This window comes from Heptranchias perlo, chromosome 13 (assembly GCF_035084215.1).
Source record: "Heptranchias perlo isolate sHepPer1 chromosome 13, sHepPer1.hap1, whole genome shotgun sequence".
Lineage (NCBI taxonomy): Eukaryota > Metazoa > Chordata > Chondrichthyes > Hexanchiformes > Hexanchidae > Heptranchias > Heptranchias perlo.
In genome coordinates, this window is record NC_090337.1 from 24,272,523 (window position 1) to 24,290,279 (window position 17,757).

Sequence of the window (17,757 nt, forward strand, 5' to 3'; positions counted from 1 at the left end):
CCAGGGGTGGCTGCACATGTTGCGACAAGAAGCATAGTCACATCTACAGTCTTTGAGCGTGAAACCATTCTATGAGACAGGAGAATTAGATTGGAATGTTTGATACCTGTTGATGGTGGAACAGTTGTCGAAGGAGTTGTAGATGTTTCTGCTGAGGTGCTTGATTGTGGTGTCTCAACTGATGATATGGCAGTAGAAATGTAAAGTTAGTAACAGAAATGTAACTGAAAAGGCAGAAAGTCTTTTACTCTTTCCAAAACAATTTATGTATAATGGTCAAGGTAAGATTATTGTCTCTCGCTTGATTAAAAATTAATCAACAGTAAGAATGTAGATTGCATGCTAATGCAGCATTCCTATAATACTTATTGTAGGGTATAATTTCTATTGATCTATTCTAAAACAATGTCTATCAAAAATGAACAATATTCGTTGTTGAATGAAACATACAAGTGCACAAAACTATTATCAAAGAATTCACACTATAATAGGAATGCAAAAATATATACAGTCCTGTAGAACAATTCCTAACAGCAGAACTGTGTAACATTTGAGTCAAAAGAGTTATGATCAACTGTTAGATTTGTGACTGTTCTACTATGTAATAATTGGACATTGTGGATACCTGTTGGTTTAGTTGTTGTGGCTAAAGTGGTTGAAAAAGTGGCGACACTTGGAGATGGTTGTGCTGATGTACTTAATTTTGATGTTTGGGATGATGATGCAGTGGCTGTTGATATTAAGAGAAATGGCAGTTAAACAAAACAAAGCTCTTGCTGATTTCATTGCAAGTTGTGTAAAATCATGAAGATAAGATTAATGACCGGAATAGATTACCGGGTTTGGTGTTCTCCATTCTATGGACACAAACATTCTCCACACAACACAGAAATCTACTAGTGCTACTGGTCCTGGGAGTCATGTGACCGATGTGCAAAATGTGATGTCATAAACCTAATTGCCAAGATATGATTCTTTCATCCCACCCTCGAAACAGTCCGAGCATCATATCTGAACGCCTTAAGGTCATTTCATTTTGACCCTGGCGACTGTATCTAACATGATGAAATCCATATCAGATCCTGCAGGTATGGATGGGAGAGAACGTTGGGTGGGGATAATGCTCACAATAGAAGAATGAAGAAGACCCTACAAAGGTAGACTATCTACCTGTTTCATTCTGTATTCTCCATGCATCAATGAGACATGCCAAAGTAGTAAAATTTAAGCAGTGACAAACCTCTGCAATGAGTTTCAACACCAGCTGAAAAGATGCATCCGTGAAAAATAATTTTTTTGGAGAGTGTCAGAGCCAAAAATTATGCTTCATGAATGTAAAAGGTTTACTGCATGTAACAGTTTTACAAATAACATCAATGGGAACCTGGTTGGGAAAAGCTCAGGATATGGTCATGGAACGAATAGAGTAGCTTTTAGGTAAAAAGTTTAAAATGCTGGCAATCTGAAACAAAACAGAAAAAGCTGGAGACACACAGCAGGTCAATCAGCATCCGTGGGGTGGACAGTCAACATTTTGAGTGCGTACCATTTTTCAAAACTGAAAATGAAAAAATTAAGATATGGACGTGCATATTAATATAATCAGAAAAGGAGGAGGAGGAGCAAGTTATATATATACATATTTTTATCCATGTGAATCAATAACTGCTATGATTTAGGAAAGTGAACTGTGCATTTGGTATAAAACACCACAGCCCTTTGGGCATCTAAGTAATTATTTCACGTGTTCAAGAGCTGAAAGGATGGAATGCCAATATTGTGCCCTAAACGAAAGTGAAAAGTTATCTTGTGTAAGAAGTTAGGGTGTGTCCTAAGAAGTATATGGTCAGCGTACTAGACCAAAGAGGATTGGTCTATAATGAGGGCCTGCTACTCACTAAGTACATGATTAGTACATCACTAAGTACTTGATAAGTACATGCCACCAACAATGCAGTCTTCCATGAAATGGAAATTTAAATCAGATGTACACATAAGTTTGAATGAAGAATTGGGCATAAACTCCAGGTAGCCTTATCAATTGGATACCAATTGGAGATCCCTTAATGAACCAGAAAATAAGGGTTATGGAAGGCCAAAATTGCCACAATATCAACACTAATAGAACTGGGCTTCCGTCCAACTTGAAACAGATGCAGCAAGTAATATAAATAAGGTGAACATCTCCTGAAATAGGATTAACAGATTGCACGAAACACCATATCACAAACCTTTTTGACTTGGTATTATAAACTTTGATATTAGATGCTCTATGAGAACTGACTAAGTTATGCACAGCATAAAAGATGATGATGATGAAGATGGTGATGATGAAGTCGTGGCTGCAGATGTGAATAGAATTGTCAGTTAAACAAATCAAAGCTCTTTGTGATGTAATATTCCTATATTCATTATTGTCCGTAGAATTGCTATTGTTTGTTTCAGGGCGGTAAAAAAAATGTTTATCAAAGATGTGCAACATTCATTGCTGATTGATGCATGAGAGTGCACAAAACTACTTTGAAAGAATTAAAGCAATAACTGAAATATAGATTAACTTCAGCAGAATTGGACAGGAATGTGTGGAACAGTGGAATATGGGTGTCGGTAGCGACATGCTCAGTGTTGTACAATTTATGCCTATTCCAACATATTGCAGTTGGGGTGGTATTGTGGATACTTGTTGTTTAAGTTATTGAGGTTAAAGTAGTCGAAGAAGCAGTCACAGTTGTAGACCGTTCTCTTGATGTGCTTTGTTCTGATGTTAAAGTTCATGATCCTGATTAAGCTGTTGATGCTCAGAGAAATGTCAATTAAAGAAAACAGAACTCCTGCTGCTTGCAGCAAACATGCGTAAAATGAGAAAGGTTAGTTTAATGCCCTGAATTACAAACACGATAAGTAAGTGTTGTGCTGGGAACAATGATGATTCTGTGAAAATGGTGTGTTGATTTGATACTTAAAAAGCATCAGCGCTGGACAGCAGCGGTGGCGTTTGGTTTTGTGACAGGAAATATTATCAACATTAGTAATTTTTCCCTTCTGTGATGTTGGATTACTAGATTGCAATTGATTATACCTGTTGATGCTCGTGATGTTGCTGTGGAAGAGATGACAGTTGTAGTTGGTTCTGTTGAAGTGCTTCCTTCTGATGTTCCATATGATGTCGCAGCTGCTAATATGTATAGAAATATCAGTAAAACAGGGCAAAGCTCTTACAGATACCATCATAAATAGTGCAAACTGACCAGCACAGTTAATGAGCTTAACTGATACATTTAGATTAGAGTTGTGTTCACAAGTGTCATCATTATGCAAAAGTATAGTTTGGAACTGGAGTGAATGAGATGCTTATATTTTCTCACTGAAGGAGCCACCATGACATTTGATGCCAGATATCAACATTCATTAAACTTTGAGCTTCTTGTCAGAATTACCTGTTTTTCGACTAGTCAACTCCATTATTAGAGAGAATAAGAATGTAGCTGGATTAGTAGGCTAATTGATTGTATTGGGCCTCAAATTTGGAGGCAAGGAGTGAGTGGACATGTTGTGACAAGAAGCACAGTCAGATCTGTGTTTCTTGACATTGAAACCATTCGTTGAGATGGGAGAATGAGATTGGAACTTTTGAGACCTGGTGAAGGAATTAAAGTTGTTGATGGTTCTCCTAATGTGCAGAACACTGATGGCTCAACTGGTCGTATGGCAGTGGAAAATTAACGCTATTAACAGAAATGGAATTGTAAAGGCACAAAAGGCTTTTACTCTTTCCAAAAAAATGTTTACAATGGTCAAGGCAAGACCAAAGTCTGTTTCTTGATTAAATAATGATCTATCAATGAGTATGTTGAATTTTGACGATTGCGATGGCATTGTGTACACATGTTGTTTCACTTGTTGAGACTAAAGTAGTTGAAGAAGCGGTTACAGTTGTAGATGGTTCTGTTGATGTGCTTTGTTCTGATATTGAAGATGATGATGATGTAGCTATTGATGTTTAGAGAAATGTCAATAAAAGAAAACAATGCTCTTGCTGATTAAAGCATGTCAATTGACGAAGGTAAGTTTAATGATATGAATTAAAAACAAGATTGACATGAAAATGGTGTCATGGTTTGATGCGTATTATCAGAGTGATAATCACCTCAAAATTATGCACTTTGCATTAAATTGCAAGTATGTTGTTGCAGGGTTTTGTTTAATATAAATGTTATCATTATAGAGAGTATCAATTTGGTTGAGTGAGTGTCATTATTCACTTTTCAAAGCACCTGCTCTGGACAGCAGTGGTGGCATTTACTTTTATGTGGGACTTCAGTTATGTGGATAGACTGGGTTGTTCTCCTTAGAGCAGAGAAGGTTGAGAGGAGATTTGAAAGAGGTATTCAAAATCATGAAGGGTCCAGACAGAGTAGATAGAGAGGAACTGTTCCCATTGGCAGAAGGGTCAAGAACCAGAGGACACAGATTTAAGATGATTCGCAGAAGAGCCAGAGGCGACATGAGAAAAAATTTCTTTACACAGCAAGTGGTTATGATCTGGAATGCACTGCCTGAGGGGGTAGTGGAGGCAGATTCAATTGTGGCTTTCAAAGCAGAATTGGATCAGTACATGAAGGTAAAAAATTTGCAGGGCTACGGGCATAGGGCGGGGGAGTAGGACTAGCTGGGTTGCTCTTGCAGAGATCCGGCATAGACTCGACAGGCCAAATGGCTTCCTTCAAGCTGCAACCACTCTCTGATTCTATGAAAGGTGGTATTATCAACATTAGTAATATTTTCCTTCTATGATGTTGGATTACTAGATTGCAATTGATTATACCTGTTGATGTTGCTGATGAGGAATAGATCACAGTTGTAGTTGGTTCTGTTGAAGTGCTTTCTTCTGATGTTCCATATGATGTCAAAGCTGCTAATATGTGTAGAAATATCAGTAAAAGAGGGCAATGCTCTTACAGGTAACATCATAAGAAGTGCAAACTGTCCAGCACAGTTATTGTGCTGAACTCAATCATTTTGGCTACAGATGTGTTCGCAAGAATAATCATTATCCAAATTGTAGTTTGGAACTGAAGTGAATGAGATGCTTATATTTTCCCACTGAAGGAACTGCCACGATACTTGATGCGAGATAACAACATTCATTAAGCTTTGATATTCTTGTCAGAGTTACCTGTTTTTTGACTCGTCATCTCCATTCTTAAAGAATAAGAAAGTGGCTGCATTAGTATTTTAATTGATTGTACTCGGCATCAAATTTGGAGCCAAGAAGTTAATGTACATGTTGTGACAGGAAAAACAGTGATAACTGTGTTTCTTGACACCGAAACCTTTTGATGAGGTGGGAGAATGAGATTGGAACTTTAGAGAGCTGGCGAAGGAATCAGAGTTGTTAATGGTTCTGCTAATGTGCTCAACAGTGATAGGAACATAGGAACAGGAGTAGGCCAGTCAGCCCCTCGTGCCTGCTCTGCCATTTGATAAGATCATGGCTGATCTGTGATCTAACTCCATATATCGGTTGCCAAAAAGCTTTCTATCTCAGATTTAAATTTAGCAATTGAGCTAGGATCAACCAGCTGGCTCAACTGGTTGCATGGCAGTGGAAATGCAACACTGTTAACAGAAATGGAACTGTTAAGGTAAAAAAGGCTTTTACTCTTTCTAAAAAATTGTATACAATGGTCAAGGCCAGACTATATGGAGGGATGGCATTGAGGGATACCCGTTGTTTCACTTGTTGAGACTAAAGAGGTTGACCAATCGGTTACAGTTATAAATGGTTCTGTTGATGTGCATTGTTCTGACACTGAAGATGATGGTGATGATGTAGCTGTTGATTTTAAGAGAAATGTCAATATAAGAAAGCAGTGCTCTTGCTGATTGAAGCATAAAGCATGTCAATTGAGGAAGGTAAGTTTAATGACATGAATTAAACACATGACCGACGTGCAAGTGGTGTCATGGTTTGATGCGTATTTTCAGAGTGATAATCATCTCAAAGTTAAGCACCATACATTAAATTGCAAATATGTTGTTCCAGGAGTTTATTTTTAATACAAAGGTTACCATTATAGAGAGTATCAATTTGGTTGGGTTAATGTCATTATTGATTTTTGAGAGCAGCAGCTCTGGACAGGAGCAGTGGCACTTAGATTTATTAAAGGCCAAATGATCAACATTAGTAATTATTTCCTTCTATGATGTTGGATTAATAGATTGCAATTGATTATACCTGTTGATGCTGGTGATGTTGTTCCTGTGGAATAGATCACAGTTGTAGTTGGTTCTGTTGAAGTGCTTCCTTCTGATGTTCCATATGATGTCGCTGTTGCTAATGTGCATAGAAATATCAGTAAAACAGGGCAGAGTTCTTACATATACGATCATAAATAGTGCAAACTGACCAGCAGGATTAATGAGCTTAATTAATACATTTACACTAGAGTTGTGTTCACAACAATAATCATTATGCAAAAGTACAGTCTGGAACTGGAGTGAATGAGATACTTATATCTTCTCACTGATGGAGCCACTATGACATTTGATGCCAGATATCAACATTCATTAAACTTTGAGCTTCTTGTCTGAGTTATCTGTTTTTACACTAGTTGTCTTGATCATTAGAGGGAATTAGAATGTAGCTGGATTAGTAGGCTAATTGATTGTACTGGGCCACAAATTTGGAGCCAAGAAGTGACTGTACAAGTTGTGACAAGAAGCTCAGTCAGATCTGTGTTTCTTGACACTGAAACCATTCGTTGAAATGGGAGAATGAGATTTGAACTTTTGAGACCTGGAGAAGGAATCAAAGTTGTTGATGTTTCTGCTAATGTGCTGAACACTGATGGCTCAACTGGACGTATGGCAGTTGAAATGTAACGTTATTAACAGAAATGGAACTGGAAAGGCACAAAAGGCTTTTACTCTCGCCAAAAATTTGTTTACAATGGTCAAGGCCAGACTATATGGAGGGATGGAATGGTGGATACCTGTTGTTTCACTTGTTGACATTAAAGAGGTTGACGAAGCGATTACAGTTGTAGATGGTTCTGTTGATGTGCTTTGTTCTGAGACTGAAGCTGATGATGACGATGTGGCTGTTAATGTTAAGAGAAATGTCAATAAATGAATTGTAAACAATTTTACAACACCAAGTTATAGTCCAGCAATTTTATTTTAAATTCACAAGCTTTCGGAGACTTCCTCCTTCCTCAGGTAAACCCCAGTCCATCACCGGCATCTCCACATCAATAAATGAAAGCAGTGCTCTTGCTGATTGAAGCATAAAGCATGTCAATTGAGGAAGGTAAGTTTAATGACATGAATTAAAAACATGTTCGACATGGAAGTGGTGTCGTGGTTTGATGCATATTTTCAGAGTGATAATCATCTCAAAGTTAAGCATTGTACATTAAATTGCAAATATGTTGTTCCAGGAGTTTATTTTTAATACAATGGTTACCATTATAGAGAGTATCAATTTGGCTGGGTTAATGTCATTATTGACTTTTGAAAGCACCAGCTCTGGACATGAGTGGTGGCATTTAGGTTTATGAAAGGGCAAATGATCAACATTAGTAATTATTTCCTTCTATGAGGTTGGATTACTAGATTGATTATACCTGTTGATGCTGGTGATGTTGTTCCTGTGGAATAGATCACAGTTGTAGTTGGTTCTGTTGAAGTGCTTCCTTCTGATGTTCCATATGATGTCGCTGTTGCTAATGTGCATAGAAATATCAGTAAAACAGGGCAGAGTTCTTACATATGCCATCATAAATAGTGCAAACTGACCAGCAGGATTAATGAGCTTAATTAATACATTTACACGAGAGTTGTGTTCACAACAATAATCATTGTTCAAAAGTACAGTCTGGAACTGGAGTGAATGAGATACTTATATCTTCTCACTGAAGGAGCCACTATGACATTTGATGCCAGATATCAACATTCATTAAACTTTGAGCTTCTTATCAGAGTTTTCTGTTTTTAGACCAGTGATCTCCATTATTACGGAGAATAAGAATGTAGCTGGATTAGTAGGCCAATTGATTGTATTGGGCCTCAAATTTGGAGGCAAGAAGTGAGTGGACATGTTGTGACAAGAAGCACAGTCAGATCTGTGTATCTTGACACTGAAACCATTCGATGAGATGGAAGAATGAGATCGGAATTTTTGAAACCTGGTGAAGGAATCAAAGTTGTTGATGTTTCTGCTGATGTGCTGAACACTGATGGCTCAACTGGTCATATGGCAGTTGAAATGTAACGCTATTAACAGAAATGGAATTGTAAAGGCACAAAAGGTTTTTACTCTTTCCAAAAAATTGTTTACAATTGTCAAGGCAAGACTATATGGAGGGGTGACATTGTGGATACCTGTTGTTTCACTTGTTGAGACTAAAGAGGTTGACGAAGTGATTACAGTTGTCGATGGATCTGTTGATGTGCTTTTTTCTGATACTGAAGATGATGATGATGATGTAGCTGTTGATGTTAAGAAAATGTCAATAAGAGAAAGCAGTGCTCTTGCTGATTGAAGCATAAAGCATGTCAATTGAGGAAGGTAAGTTTAGTGACATGAATTAAAAACATGTTCGACATGGAAGTGGTGTCATGGTTTGATATGTACTATCAGAGCTATATTGATATCAAAGGTAAGCACCAGACATGAAATTGTAAATCAGTTTTTCCAGGAGTTTTTTTTAAAGTTACCATGATCGAGAGTATCAATTTGGCTGGGTTAACATCATTATTGACTTTTGAAAGCACCAGCTGTGGACAGGAGTGGTGGCATTTAGGTTTAGGAAAGGACAAATAATCAACATTAGTAATTATTTCCTTCCATGATGTTGGATTACTAGATTGATTATACCTGTTGATGCTGGTGATGTTGCTGTGGAATAGATCACAGTTGTAGTTGGTTCTGTTGAAGTGCTTCCTTCTGATGTTCCATATGATGTCGCAGCTGCAAATATGAAAAGAAATATCAGTAAAACAGGGGAGAGTTCTTACAGACGCCATCATGAATATTGCAAACTGACCAGCACAGTTAATAAGCTCAACTGATACATTGAGACTAGAGTTGTGTTCACAAGGATAATCATTATGCAAAACTGCAGTTTGGAACTGGAGTGAATGTGATGCTTATATTTTCCCACTGAAGGAGCCACCTTGACATTCGATGCCAGATATCAACATTCATTAAACTTTGAGCTTCTTATCAGAGTTTTCTGTATTTAGACTAGGGATCTCCATTATTATGGAGAATAAGAAGGTAGCTGGATTAGTAGGCCAATTGATTGTACTGGGCCTCAAATGTGCAGCCAAGAAGTGACTGTACATGTTGTGACAAGAAGCACAATCAGATCTGTGTATCTTGACACTGAAAACATTCGAGGAGATGGAAGAATGAGATTGGAACTTTTGAGACCTGGCGAAAGAATCAAAGTTGCTGATGTTTCTGCTAATGTGCTCAACACTGATGGCTCAACTGGCCGTATGGCAGTTGAAATGGAACGCTATTAACAGAAATGGAATTGGAAAGGCACAAAAGGATTTTAGTCTTCCCAAAAAAATTGTTTACAATGGTCAAGGCATGACTATATGGAGGGATGGAATGGTGGATACCTGTTGTTTCACTTGTTGAGACTAAAGAGGTTGACGAAGCGATTACAGTTGTAGATGGTTCTGTTGATGTGCTTTGTTCTGATACTGAAGATGATGGTGATGATGTAGCTGTTGACGTTAAGAGAAATGTCAATTAAAGAAAGTAGTGCTCTTGCTGATTGAAGCATAAAGCATGTCAATTGAGGAAGGTAAGTTTAATGACATAAATTATAAACATGATCAACATGAAAGTGGTGTCATGGTTTAATGAGTATTTTCAGAGTGATAAAGATCTCAAAGTTAAGTGCCATACATTAAATTGCAAATATGTTGTTCCAGGAGTTTATTTTTAATACAAAGGTTACCAATATAAAGAGTCTCAATTTGGTTGGGTTAATGTCGTTATTGACTTTTGAGAGCACCAGCTCTGGATTGGAGTGGTGGCACTGAATTTTAAGAAAGGACAAATGATTAATATTAGTCATTATTTCTTTCTATGATGTTGGATTACCAGATTGATTATACCTGTTGATGCTGCTGGTGATGTTGCTGTGGAATAGATCGCAGTTGTAGTTGGTTCTGTTGAAGTGCTTCCTTCTGATGTTCCATATGATGTATCAGCAGCTAATATGTATTGAAATAACAGTAAAAGAGGGCAAGGCTCTTACAGATACCATCAAAAATAGTGCAAACTGACCAGCAGAGTTTATGAGCTTAATTAATACATTTACACTAGAGTTGTGTTCACAATAATAATCATTATGCCGAAGTGCAGTCTGGAACTGGAGTGAATGAGATGCTCATATTTTCCCACTGAAGGAGCCACCATGACATTTGATGCCAGATATCAACATTCATTAAACTTTGAGCTTCTTGTCTGATTTATCTGTTTTTACACTAGTTGTCTTGATCATTAGAGGGAATTAGAATGTAGCTGGATTAGTAGGCTAATTGATTGTACTGGGCCACAAATTTGGAGCCAAGAAGTGACTGTACAAGTTGTGACAAGAAGCTCAGTCAGATCTGTGTTTCTTGACACTGAAACCATTCGTTGAAATGGGAGAATGAGATTTGAACTTTTGAGACCTGGAGAAGGAATCAAAGTTGTTGATGTTTCTGCTAATGTGCTGAACACTGATGGCTCAACTGGACGTATGGCAGTTGAAATGTAACGTTATTAACAGAAATGGAACTGGAAAGGCACAAAAGGCTTTTACTCTCGCCAAAAATTTGTTTACAATGGTCAAGGCCAGACTATATGGAGGGATGGAATGGTGGATACCTGTTGTTTCACTTGTTGAGATGAAGGAGGTTGACGAAGCGATTACAGTTGTAGATGGTTCTGTTGATGTGCTTTGTTCTGAGACTGAAGCTGATGATGACGATGTGGCTGTTAATGTTAAGAGAAATGTCAATAAATGAAAGCAGTGCTCTTGCTGATTGAAGCATAAAGCATGTCAATTGAGGAAGGTAAGTTTAATGACATGAATTAAAAACATGTTCGACATGGAAGTGGTGTCGTGGTTTGATGCGTATTTTCAGAGTGATAATCATCTCAAAGTTAAGCATTGTACATTAAATTGCAAATATGTTGTTCCAGGAGTTTATTTTTAATACAATGGTTACCATTATAGAGAGTATCAATTTGGCTGGGTTAATGTCATTATTGACTTTTGAAAGCACCAGCTCTGGACATGAGTGGTGGCATTTAGGTTTATGAAAGGGCAAATGATCAACATGAGTAATTATTTCCTTCTATGAGGTTCGATTACTAGATTGATTATACCTGTTGATGCTGGTGATGTTGTTCCTGTGGAATAGATCACAGTTGTAGTTGGTTCTGTTGAAGTGCTTCCTTCTGATGTTCCATATGATGTCGCTGTTGCTAATGTGCATAGAAATATCAGTAAAACAGGGCAGAGTTCTTACATATGCCATCATAAATAGTGCAAACTGACCAGCAGGATTAATGAGCTTAATTAATACATTTACACTAGAGTTGTGTTCATAACAATAATCATTATGCAAAAGTACAGTCTGGAACTGGAGTGAATGAGATACTTATATCTTCTCACTGATGGAGCCACTATGACATTTGATGCCAGATATCAACATTCATTAAACTTTGAGCATCTTATCAGAGTTTTCTGTTTTTAGACCAGTGATCTCCATTATTACGAAGAATAAGAATGTAGCTGGATTAGTAGGCCTATTGATTGTATTGGGCATCAAATTTGGAGGCAAGAAGTGAGTGGACATGTTGTGACAAGAAGCACAGTCAGATCTGTGTATCTTGACACTGAAACCATTCGATGAGATGGAAGAATGAGATCGGAATTTTTGAAACCTGGTGAAGGAATCAAAGTTGTTGATGTTTCTGCTGATGTGCTGAACACTGATGGCTCAACTGGTCATATGGCAGTTGAAATGTAACGCTATTAACAGAAATGGAATTGTAAAGGCACAAAAGGTTTTTACTCTTTCCAAAAAATTGTTTACAATTGTCAAGGCAAGACTATATGGAGGGATGACATTGTGGATACCTGTTGTTTCACTTGTTGAGACTAAAGAGGTTGACGAAGTGATTACAGTTGTCGATGGATCTGTTGATGTGCTTTTTTCTGATACTGAAGATGATGATGATGATGTAGCTGTTGATGTTAAGAAAATGTCAATAAGAGAAAGCAGTGCTCTTGCTGATTGAAGCATAGAGCATGTCAATTGAGGAAGGTAAGTTTAATGACATGAATTAAAAACATGTTCGACATGGAAGTGGTGTCATGGTTTGATATGTACTATCAGAGCTATATTGATATCAAAGGTAAGCACCAGACATGAAATTGTAAATCAGTTTTTCCAGGAGTTTTTTTTAAAGTTACCATTATCGAGAGTATCAATTTGGCTGGGTTAACATCATTATTGACTTTTGAAAGCACCAGCTGTGGACAGGAGTGGTGGCATTTAGGTTTAGGAAAGGACAAATAATCAACATTAGTAATTATTTCCTTCCATGATGTTGGATTGCTAGATTGATTATACCTGTTGATGCTGGTGATGTTGCTGTGGAATAGATCACAGTTGTAGTTGGTTCTGTTGAAGTGCTTCCTTCTGATGTTCCATATGATGTCGCAGCTGCAAATATGAAAAGAAATATCAGTAAAACAGGGGAGAGTTCTTACAGATGCCATGATCACCGGCATCTCCACATCATGACCAGCACAGTTAATAAGCTCAACTGATACATTGAGACGAGAGTTGTGTTCACATGGATTATCATTATGCAAAACTGCAGTTTGGAACTGGAGTGAATGTGATGCTTATATTTTCCCACTGAAGGAGCCACCTTGACATTTGATGCCAGATATCAACATTCATTAAACTTTGAGCTTCTTATCAGAGTATTCTGTATTTAGACTAGGGATCTCCATTATTATGGAGAATAAGAAGGTAGCTGGATTAGTAGGCCAATTGATTGTACTGGGCCTCAAATGTGCAGCCAAGAAGTGACTGTACATGTTGTGACAAGAAGCACAATCAGATCTGTGTATCTTGACACTGAAAACATTCGAGGAGATGGAAGAATGAGATTGGAACTTTTGAGACCTGGCGAAAGAATCAAAGTTGCTGATGTTTCTGCTAATGTGCTCAACACTGATGGCTCAACTGGCCGTATGGCAGTTGAAATGGAACGCTATTAACAGAAATGGAATTGGAAAGGCACAAAAGGATTTTAGTCTTCCCAAAAAAATTGTTTACAATGGTCAAGGCATGACTATATGGAGGGATGGAATGGTGGATACCTGTTGTTTCACTTGTTGAGACTAAAGAGGTTGACGAAGCGATTACAGTTGTAGATGGTTCTGTTGATGTGCTTTGTTCTGATACTGAAGATGATGGTGATGATGTAGCTGTTGACGTTAAGAGAAATGTCAATTAAAGAAAGTAGTGCTCTTGCTGATTGAAGCATAAAGCATGTCAATTGAGGAAGGTAAGTTTAATGACATAAATTATAAACATGATCAACATGAAAGTGGTGTCATGGTTTAATGAGTATTTTCAGAGTGATAAAGATCTCAAAGTTAAGTGCCATACATTAAATTGCAAATATGTTGTTCCAGGAGTTTATTTTTAATACAAAGGTTACCAATATAAAGAGTCTCAATTTGGTTGGGTTAATGTCGTTATTGACTTTTGAGAGCACCAGCTCTGGATTGGAGTGGTGGCACTTAATTTTAAGAAAGGACAAATGATTAATATTAGTCATTATTTCTTTCTATGATGTTGGATTACCAGATTGATTATACCTGTTGATGCTGCTGGTGATGTTGCTGTGGAATAGATCGCAGTTGTAGTTGGTTCTGTTGAAGTGCTTCCTTCTGATGTTCCATATGATGTATCAGCAGCTAATATGTATTGAAATAACAGTAAAAGAGGGCAAGGCTCTTACAGATACCATCAAAAATAGTGCAAACTGACCAGCAGAGTTTATGAGCTTAATTAATACATTTACACTAGAGTTGTGTTCACAATAATAATCATTATGCAGAAGTGCAGCCTGGAACTGGAGTGAATGAGATGCTTATATTTTCCCACTGAAGGAGCCACCATGACATTTGATGCCAGATATCAACATTCATTAAACTCTGAGCTTCTTGTCAGAGTTATCTGTTTTTACACGAGTTGTCTTTATCATTAGAGAGAATAAGAATGCAGCTGGATTGGTAGGCTGATTGATTGTACTGGGCCACAAATTTGGAGCCAAGAAGTGACTGTACAAGTTGTGACAAGAAGCACAGTCAGATCTGTGTTTCTTGACACTGAAACCATTCGTTGAAATGGGAGAATGAGATTTGAACTTTTGAGACCTGGAGAAGGAATCAAAGTTGTTGATGTTTCTGCTAATGTGCTGAACACTGATGGCTCAACTGGCCGTATGGCAGTTGAAATGTAACGCTATTAACAGAAATGGAACTGCAAAGGCACAAAAGGCTTTTACTCTCGCCAAAAATTTGTTTACAATGGTCAAGGCCAGACTATATGGAGGGATGGAATGGTGGATACCTGTTGTTTCACTTGTTGAGATTAAGGAGGTTGACGAAGCGATTACAGTCGTAGATGGTTCTGTTGATGTGCTTTGTTCTGAGACTGAAGATGATGATGACAATGTAGCTGTTGATGTTAAGAGAAATGTCAATAAATGAAAGCAGTGCTCTTGCTGATTGAAGCATAAAGCATGTCAATTGAGGAAGGTAAATTTAATGACATGAATTAAAAACATGTTTGACATGGAAGTGGTGTCTTGGTTTGATGTGTATTTTCAGAGTGATAGTCATCTCAAAGTTAAGCATTGTACATTAAATTGCAAATATGTTGGTCCAGGAGTTTATTTTTAATACAATGGTTACCATTATAGAGAGTATCAATTTGGCTGGGTTAATGTCATTATTAACTTTTGAAAGCACCAGCTCTGGACAGGAGTGGTGGCATTTAGGTTTATGAAAGGGCAAATGATCAACATTAGTAATTATTTCCTTCTATGATGTTCGATTACTAGATTGATTATACCTGTTGATGCTGGTGATGTTGTTCCTGTGGAATAGATCACAGTTGTAGTTGGTTCTGTTGAAGTGCTTCCTTCTGATGTTCCATATGATGTCGCTGTTGCTAATGTGTATACAAATATCAGTAAAACAGGGCAGAGTTCTTACAGATGCCATCATGAATAGTGCAAACTGACCAGCAGGATTAATGAGCTTAATTAATACATTTACATGAGAGTTGTGTTCACAACAATAATCATTATGCAAAAGTACAGTCTGGAACTGGAGTGAATGAGATACTTATATCTTCTCACTGAAGGAGCCACTATGACATTTGATGCCAGATATCAACATTCATTAAACTTTGAGCTTCTTATCAGAGTTTTCTGTTTTTAGACCAGTCATCTCCATTATTACGGAGAATAAGAATGTAGCTGGATTAGTAGGCCAATTGATTGTACTGGGCCACAAATTTGGAGGCAAGAGGTGACTGTACATGATGTGACATGAAGCACAATCAGATCTGTGTATCTTGACACTGAAAACATTCGAGGAGATGGGAGAATGAGATTGGAACTTTTGAGACCTGGTGAAGAAATCAAAGTTGCTGATGTTTCTGCTAATGTGCTGAACACTGATGGCTCAACTGGCCATATGGCAGTTGTAATGTAACGCTATTAACAGAAATGAAATTGTAAAGGCATAAAAGGATTTTACTCTTTCCAAAAACATTTTTACAATTGTCAAGGCAAGATTATTTGGAGGGATGGAATGGTGGATACCTGTTGTTTCACTTGTTGAGACTAAAGAGGTTGACGAAGTGGTTACAGTTGTAGATGGATCTGTTGATGTGCTTTGTTCTGATACTGAAGATGATGATGATGATGCAGCTGTTGATGTTGAGAGAAATGTCAATAAAAGAAAGAAATGCTCTTGCTGATTGAAGCATAATGAATGTCAATTGAGGAAGGTAAGTTCAATGACATAAATTGTACCTTGATCGACGTGAAAATGGTGTCATGGTTTGATGCGCATTATCAGAGTGATAATGACCTCAAAGTTAAGCATAATGCATTAAATTGCACATATGTTGTTGCAGGAGATTTTTTTTTAATACAATGGTTACCATTATAGAGAGTATCAATTTGGTTAGGTTAATGTCATTATTGAATTCTCAAAACACCAGCTCTGGACAGGAGAGGTGGCACTTAGCTTTATGAAAGGCCAAATGATCAACATTAGTAATTATTTCCTTCTAAGAGGTTGGATTACAAGATTGCAATTGATTATACCTGTTGATGCTGGTGATGTTGTTCCTGTGGAATAGATCACAGTTGTACTTTGTTCTGTTGAAGTGCTTCCTTCTGATGTTCCATATGATGTTGCTGTTGCTAATGTTTATAGAAATATCAGTAAAACAGGGCAGAGTTCTTACAGATGCCATCATCAATAGTGCAAACTGACCAGCAGAGTTAATGAGCTTAATTAATACATTTACACTAGAGTTGTGTTCACAATAATAATCATTATGCAGAAGTGCAGCCTGGAACTGGAGTGAATGAGATGCTTATATTTTCCCACTGAAGGAGCCACCATGACATTTGATGCCAGATATCAACATTCATTAAACTCTGAGCTTCTTGTCAGAGTTATCTGTTTTTACACGAGTTGTCTTTATCATTAGAGAGAATAAGAATGCAGCTGGATTGGTAGGCTGATTGATTGTACTGGGCCACAAATTTGGAGCCAAGAAGTGACTGTACAAGTTGTGACAAGAAGCACAGTCAGATCTGTGTTTCTTGACACTGAAACCATTCGTTGAAATGGGAGAATGACATTTGAACTTTTGAGACCTGGAGAAGGAATCAAAGTTGTTGATGTTTCTGCTAATGTGCTGAACACTGATGGCTCAACTGGCCGTATGGCAGTTGAAATGTAACGCTATTAACAGAAATGGAACTGCAAAGGCACAAAAGGCTTTTACTCTCGCCAAAAATTTGTTTACAATGGTCAAGGCCAGACTATATGGAGGGATGGAATGGTGGATACCTGTTGTTTCACTTGTTGAGATTAAGGAGGTTGACGAAGCGATTACAGTCGTAGATGGTTCTGTTGATGTGCTTTGTTCTGAGACTGAAGATGATGATGACAATGTAGCTGTTGATGTTAAGAGAAATGTCAATAAATGAAAGCAGTGCTCTTGCTGATTGAAGCATAAAGCATGTCAATTGAGGAAGGTAAATTTAATGACATGAATTAAAAACATGTTTGACATGGAAGTGGTGTCTTGGTTTGATGTGTATTTTCAGAGTGATAGTCATCTCAAAGTTAAGCATTGTACATTAAATTGCAAATATGTTGTTCCAGGAGTTTATTTTTAATACAATGGTTACCATTATAGAGAGTATCAATTTGGCTGGGTTAATGTCATTATTAACTTTTGAAAGCACCAGCTCTGGACAGGAGTGGTGGCATTTAGGTTTATGAAAGGGCAAATGATCAACATTAGTAATTATTTCCTTCTATGATGTTCGATTACTAGATTGATTATACCTGTTGATGCTGGTGATGTTGTTCCTGTGGAATAGATCACAGTTGTAGT

At 37.5% G+C, this 17,757-nt stretch overlaps 1 protein-coding gene and 2 long non-coding RNA genes across 3 annotated transcripts in view; all 3 read right to left on the minus strand.

The window, feature by feature from the left end:
- LOC137331107 (uncharacterized) overlaps positions 1–9,351 on the minus strand; it is a 35,220-nt gene extending 25,869 nt beyond the window's left edge. Inside the window, exons 1-10 of the mRNA XM_067994712.1 lie at positions 9,315–9,351; positions 8,882–8,974; positions 8,386–8,493; positions 7,629–7,766; positions 6,996–7,103; positions 6,239–6,337; positions 4,826–4,912; positions 3,080–3,175; positions 626–730; positions 107–178 (exon numbers count right to left, since the gene is read on the minus strand). Coding sequence (XP_067850813.1) covers positions 107–178; positions 626–730; positions 3,080–3,175; positions 4,826–4,912; positions 6,239–6,337; positions 6,996–7,103; positions 7,629–7,766; positions 8,386–8,493; positions 8,882–8,974; positions 9,315–9,351 — 943 coding nt within the window. The remainder of the gene's footprint in view (positions 1–106; positions 179–625; positions 731–3,079; positions 3,176–4,825; positions 4,913–6,238; positions 6,338–6,995; positions 7,104–7,628; positions 7,767–8,385; positions 8,494–8,881; positions 8,975–9,314) is intronic.
- Positions 9,352–9,642: 291 nt separating this feature from the next.
- On the minus strand, positions 9,643–11,008 carry LOC137331408 (uncharacterized). The gene is made up of 3 exons (XR_010965466.1): positions 10,898–11,008; positions 10,141–10,239; positions 9,643–9,744 (listed from the first exon to the last, which is right to left on the minus strand). It is a non-coding gene; the product is annotated as an uncharacterized lncRNA (long non-coding RNA).
- A 2,413-nt stretch (positions 11,009–13,421) lies between these two features.
- On the minus strand, positions 13,422–15,280 carry LOC137331404 (uncharacterized). The gene is made up of 4 exons (XR_010965461.1): positions 15,181–15,280; positions 14,677–14,784; positions 13,920–14,018; positions 13,422–13,523 (listed from the first exon to the last, which is right to left on the minus strand). It is a non-coding gene; the product is annotated as an uncharacterized lncRNA (long non-coding RNA).
- Positions 15,281–17,757: the final 2,477 nt, after the last annotated feature.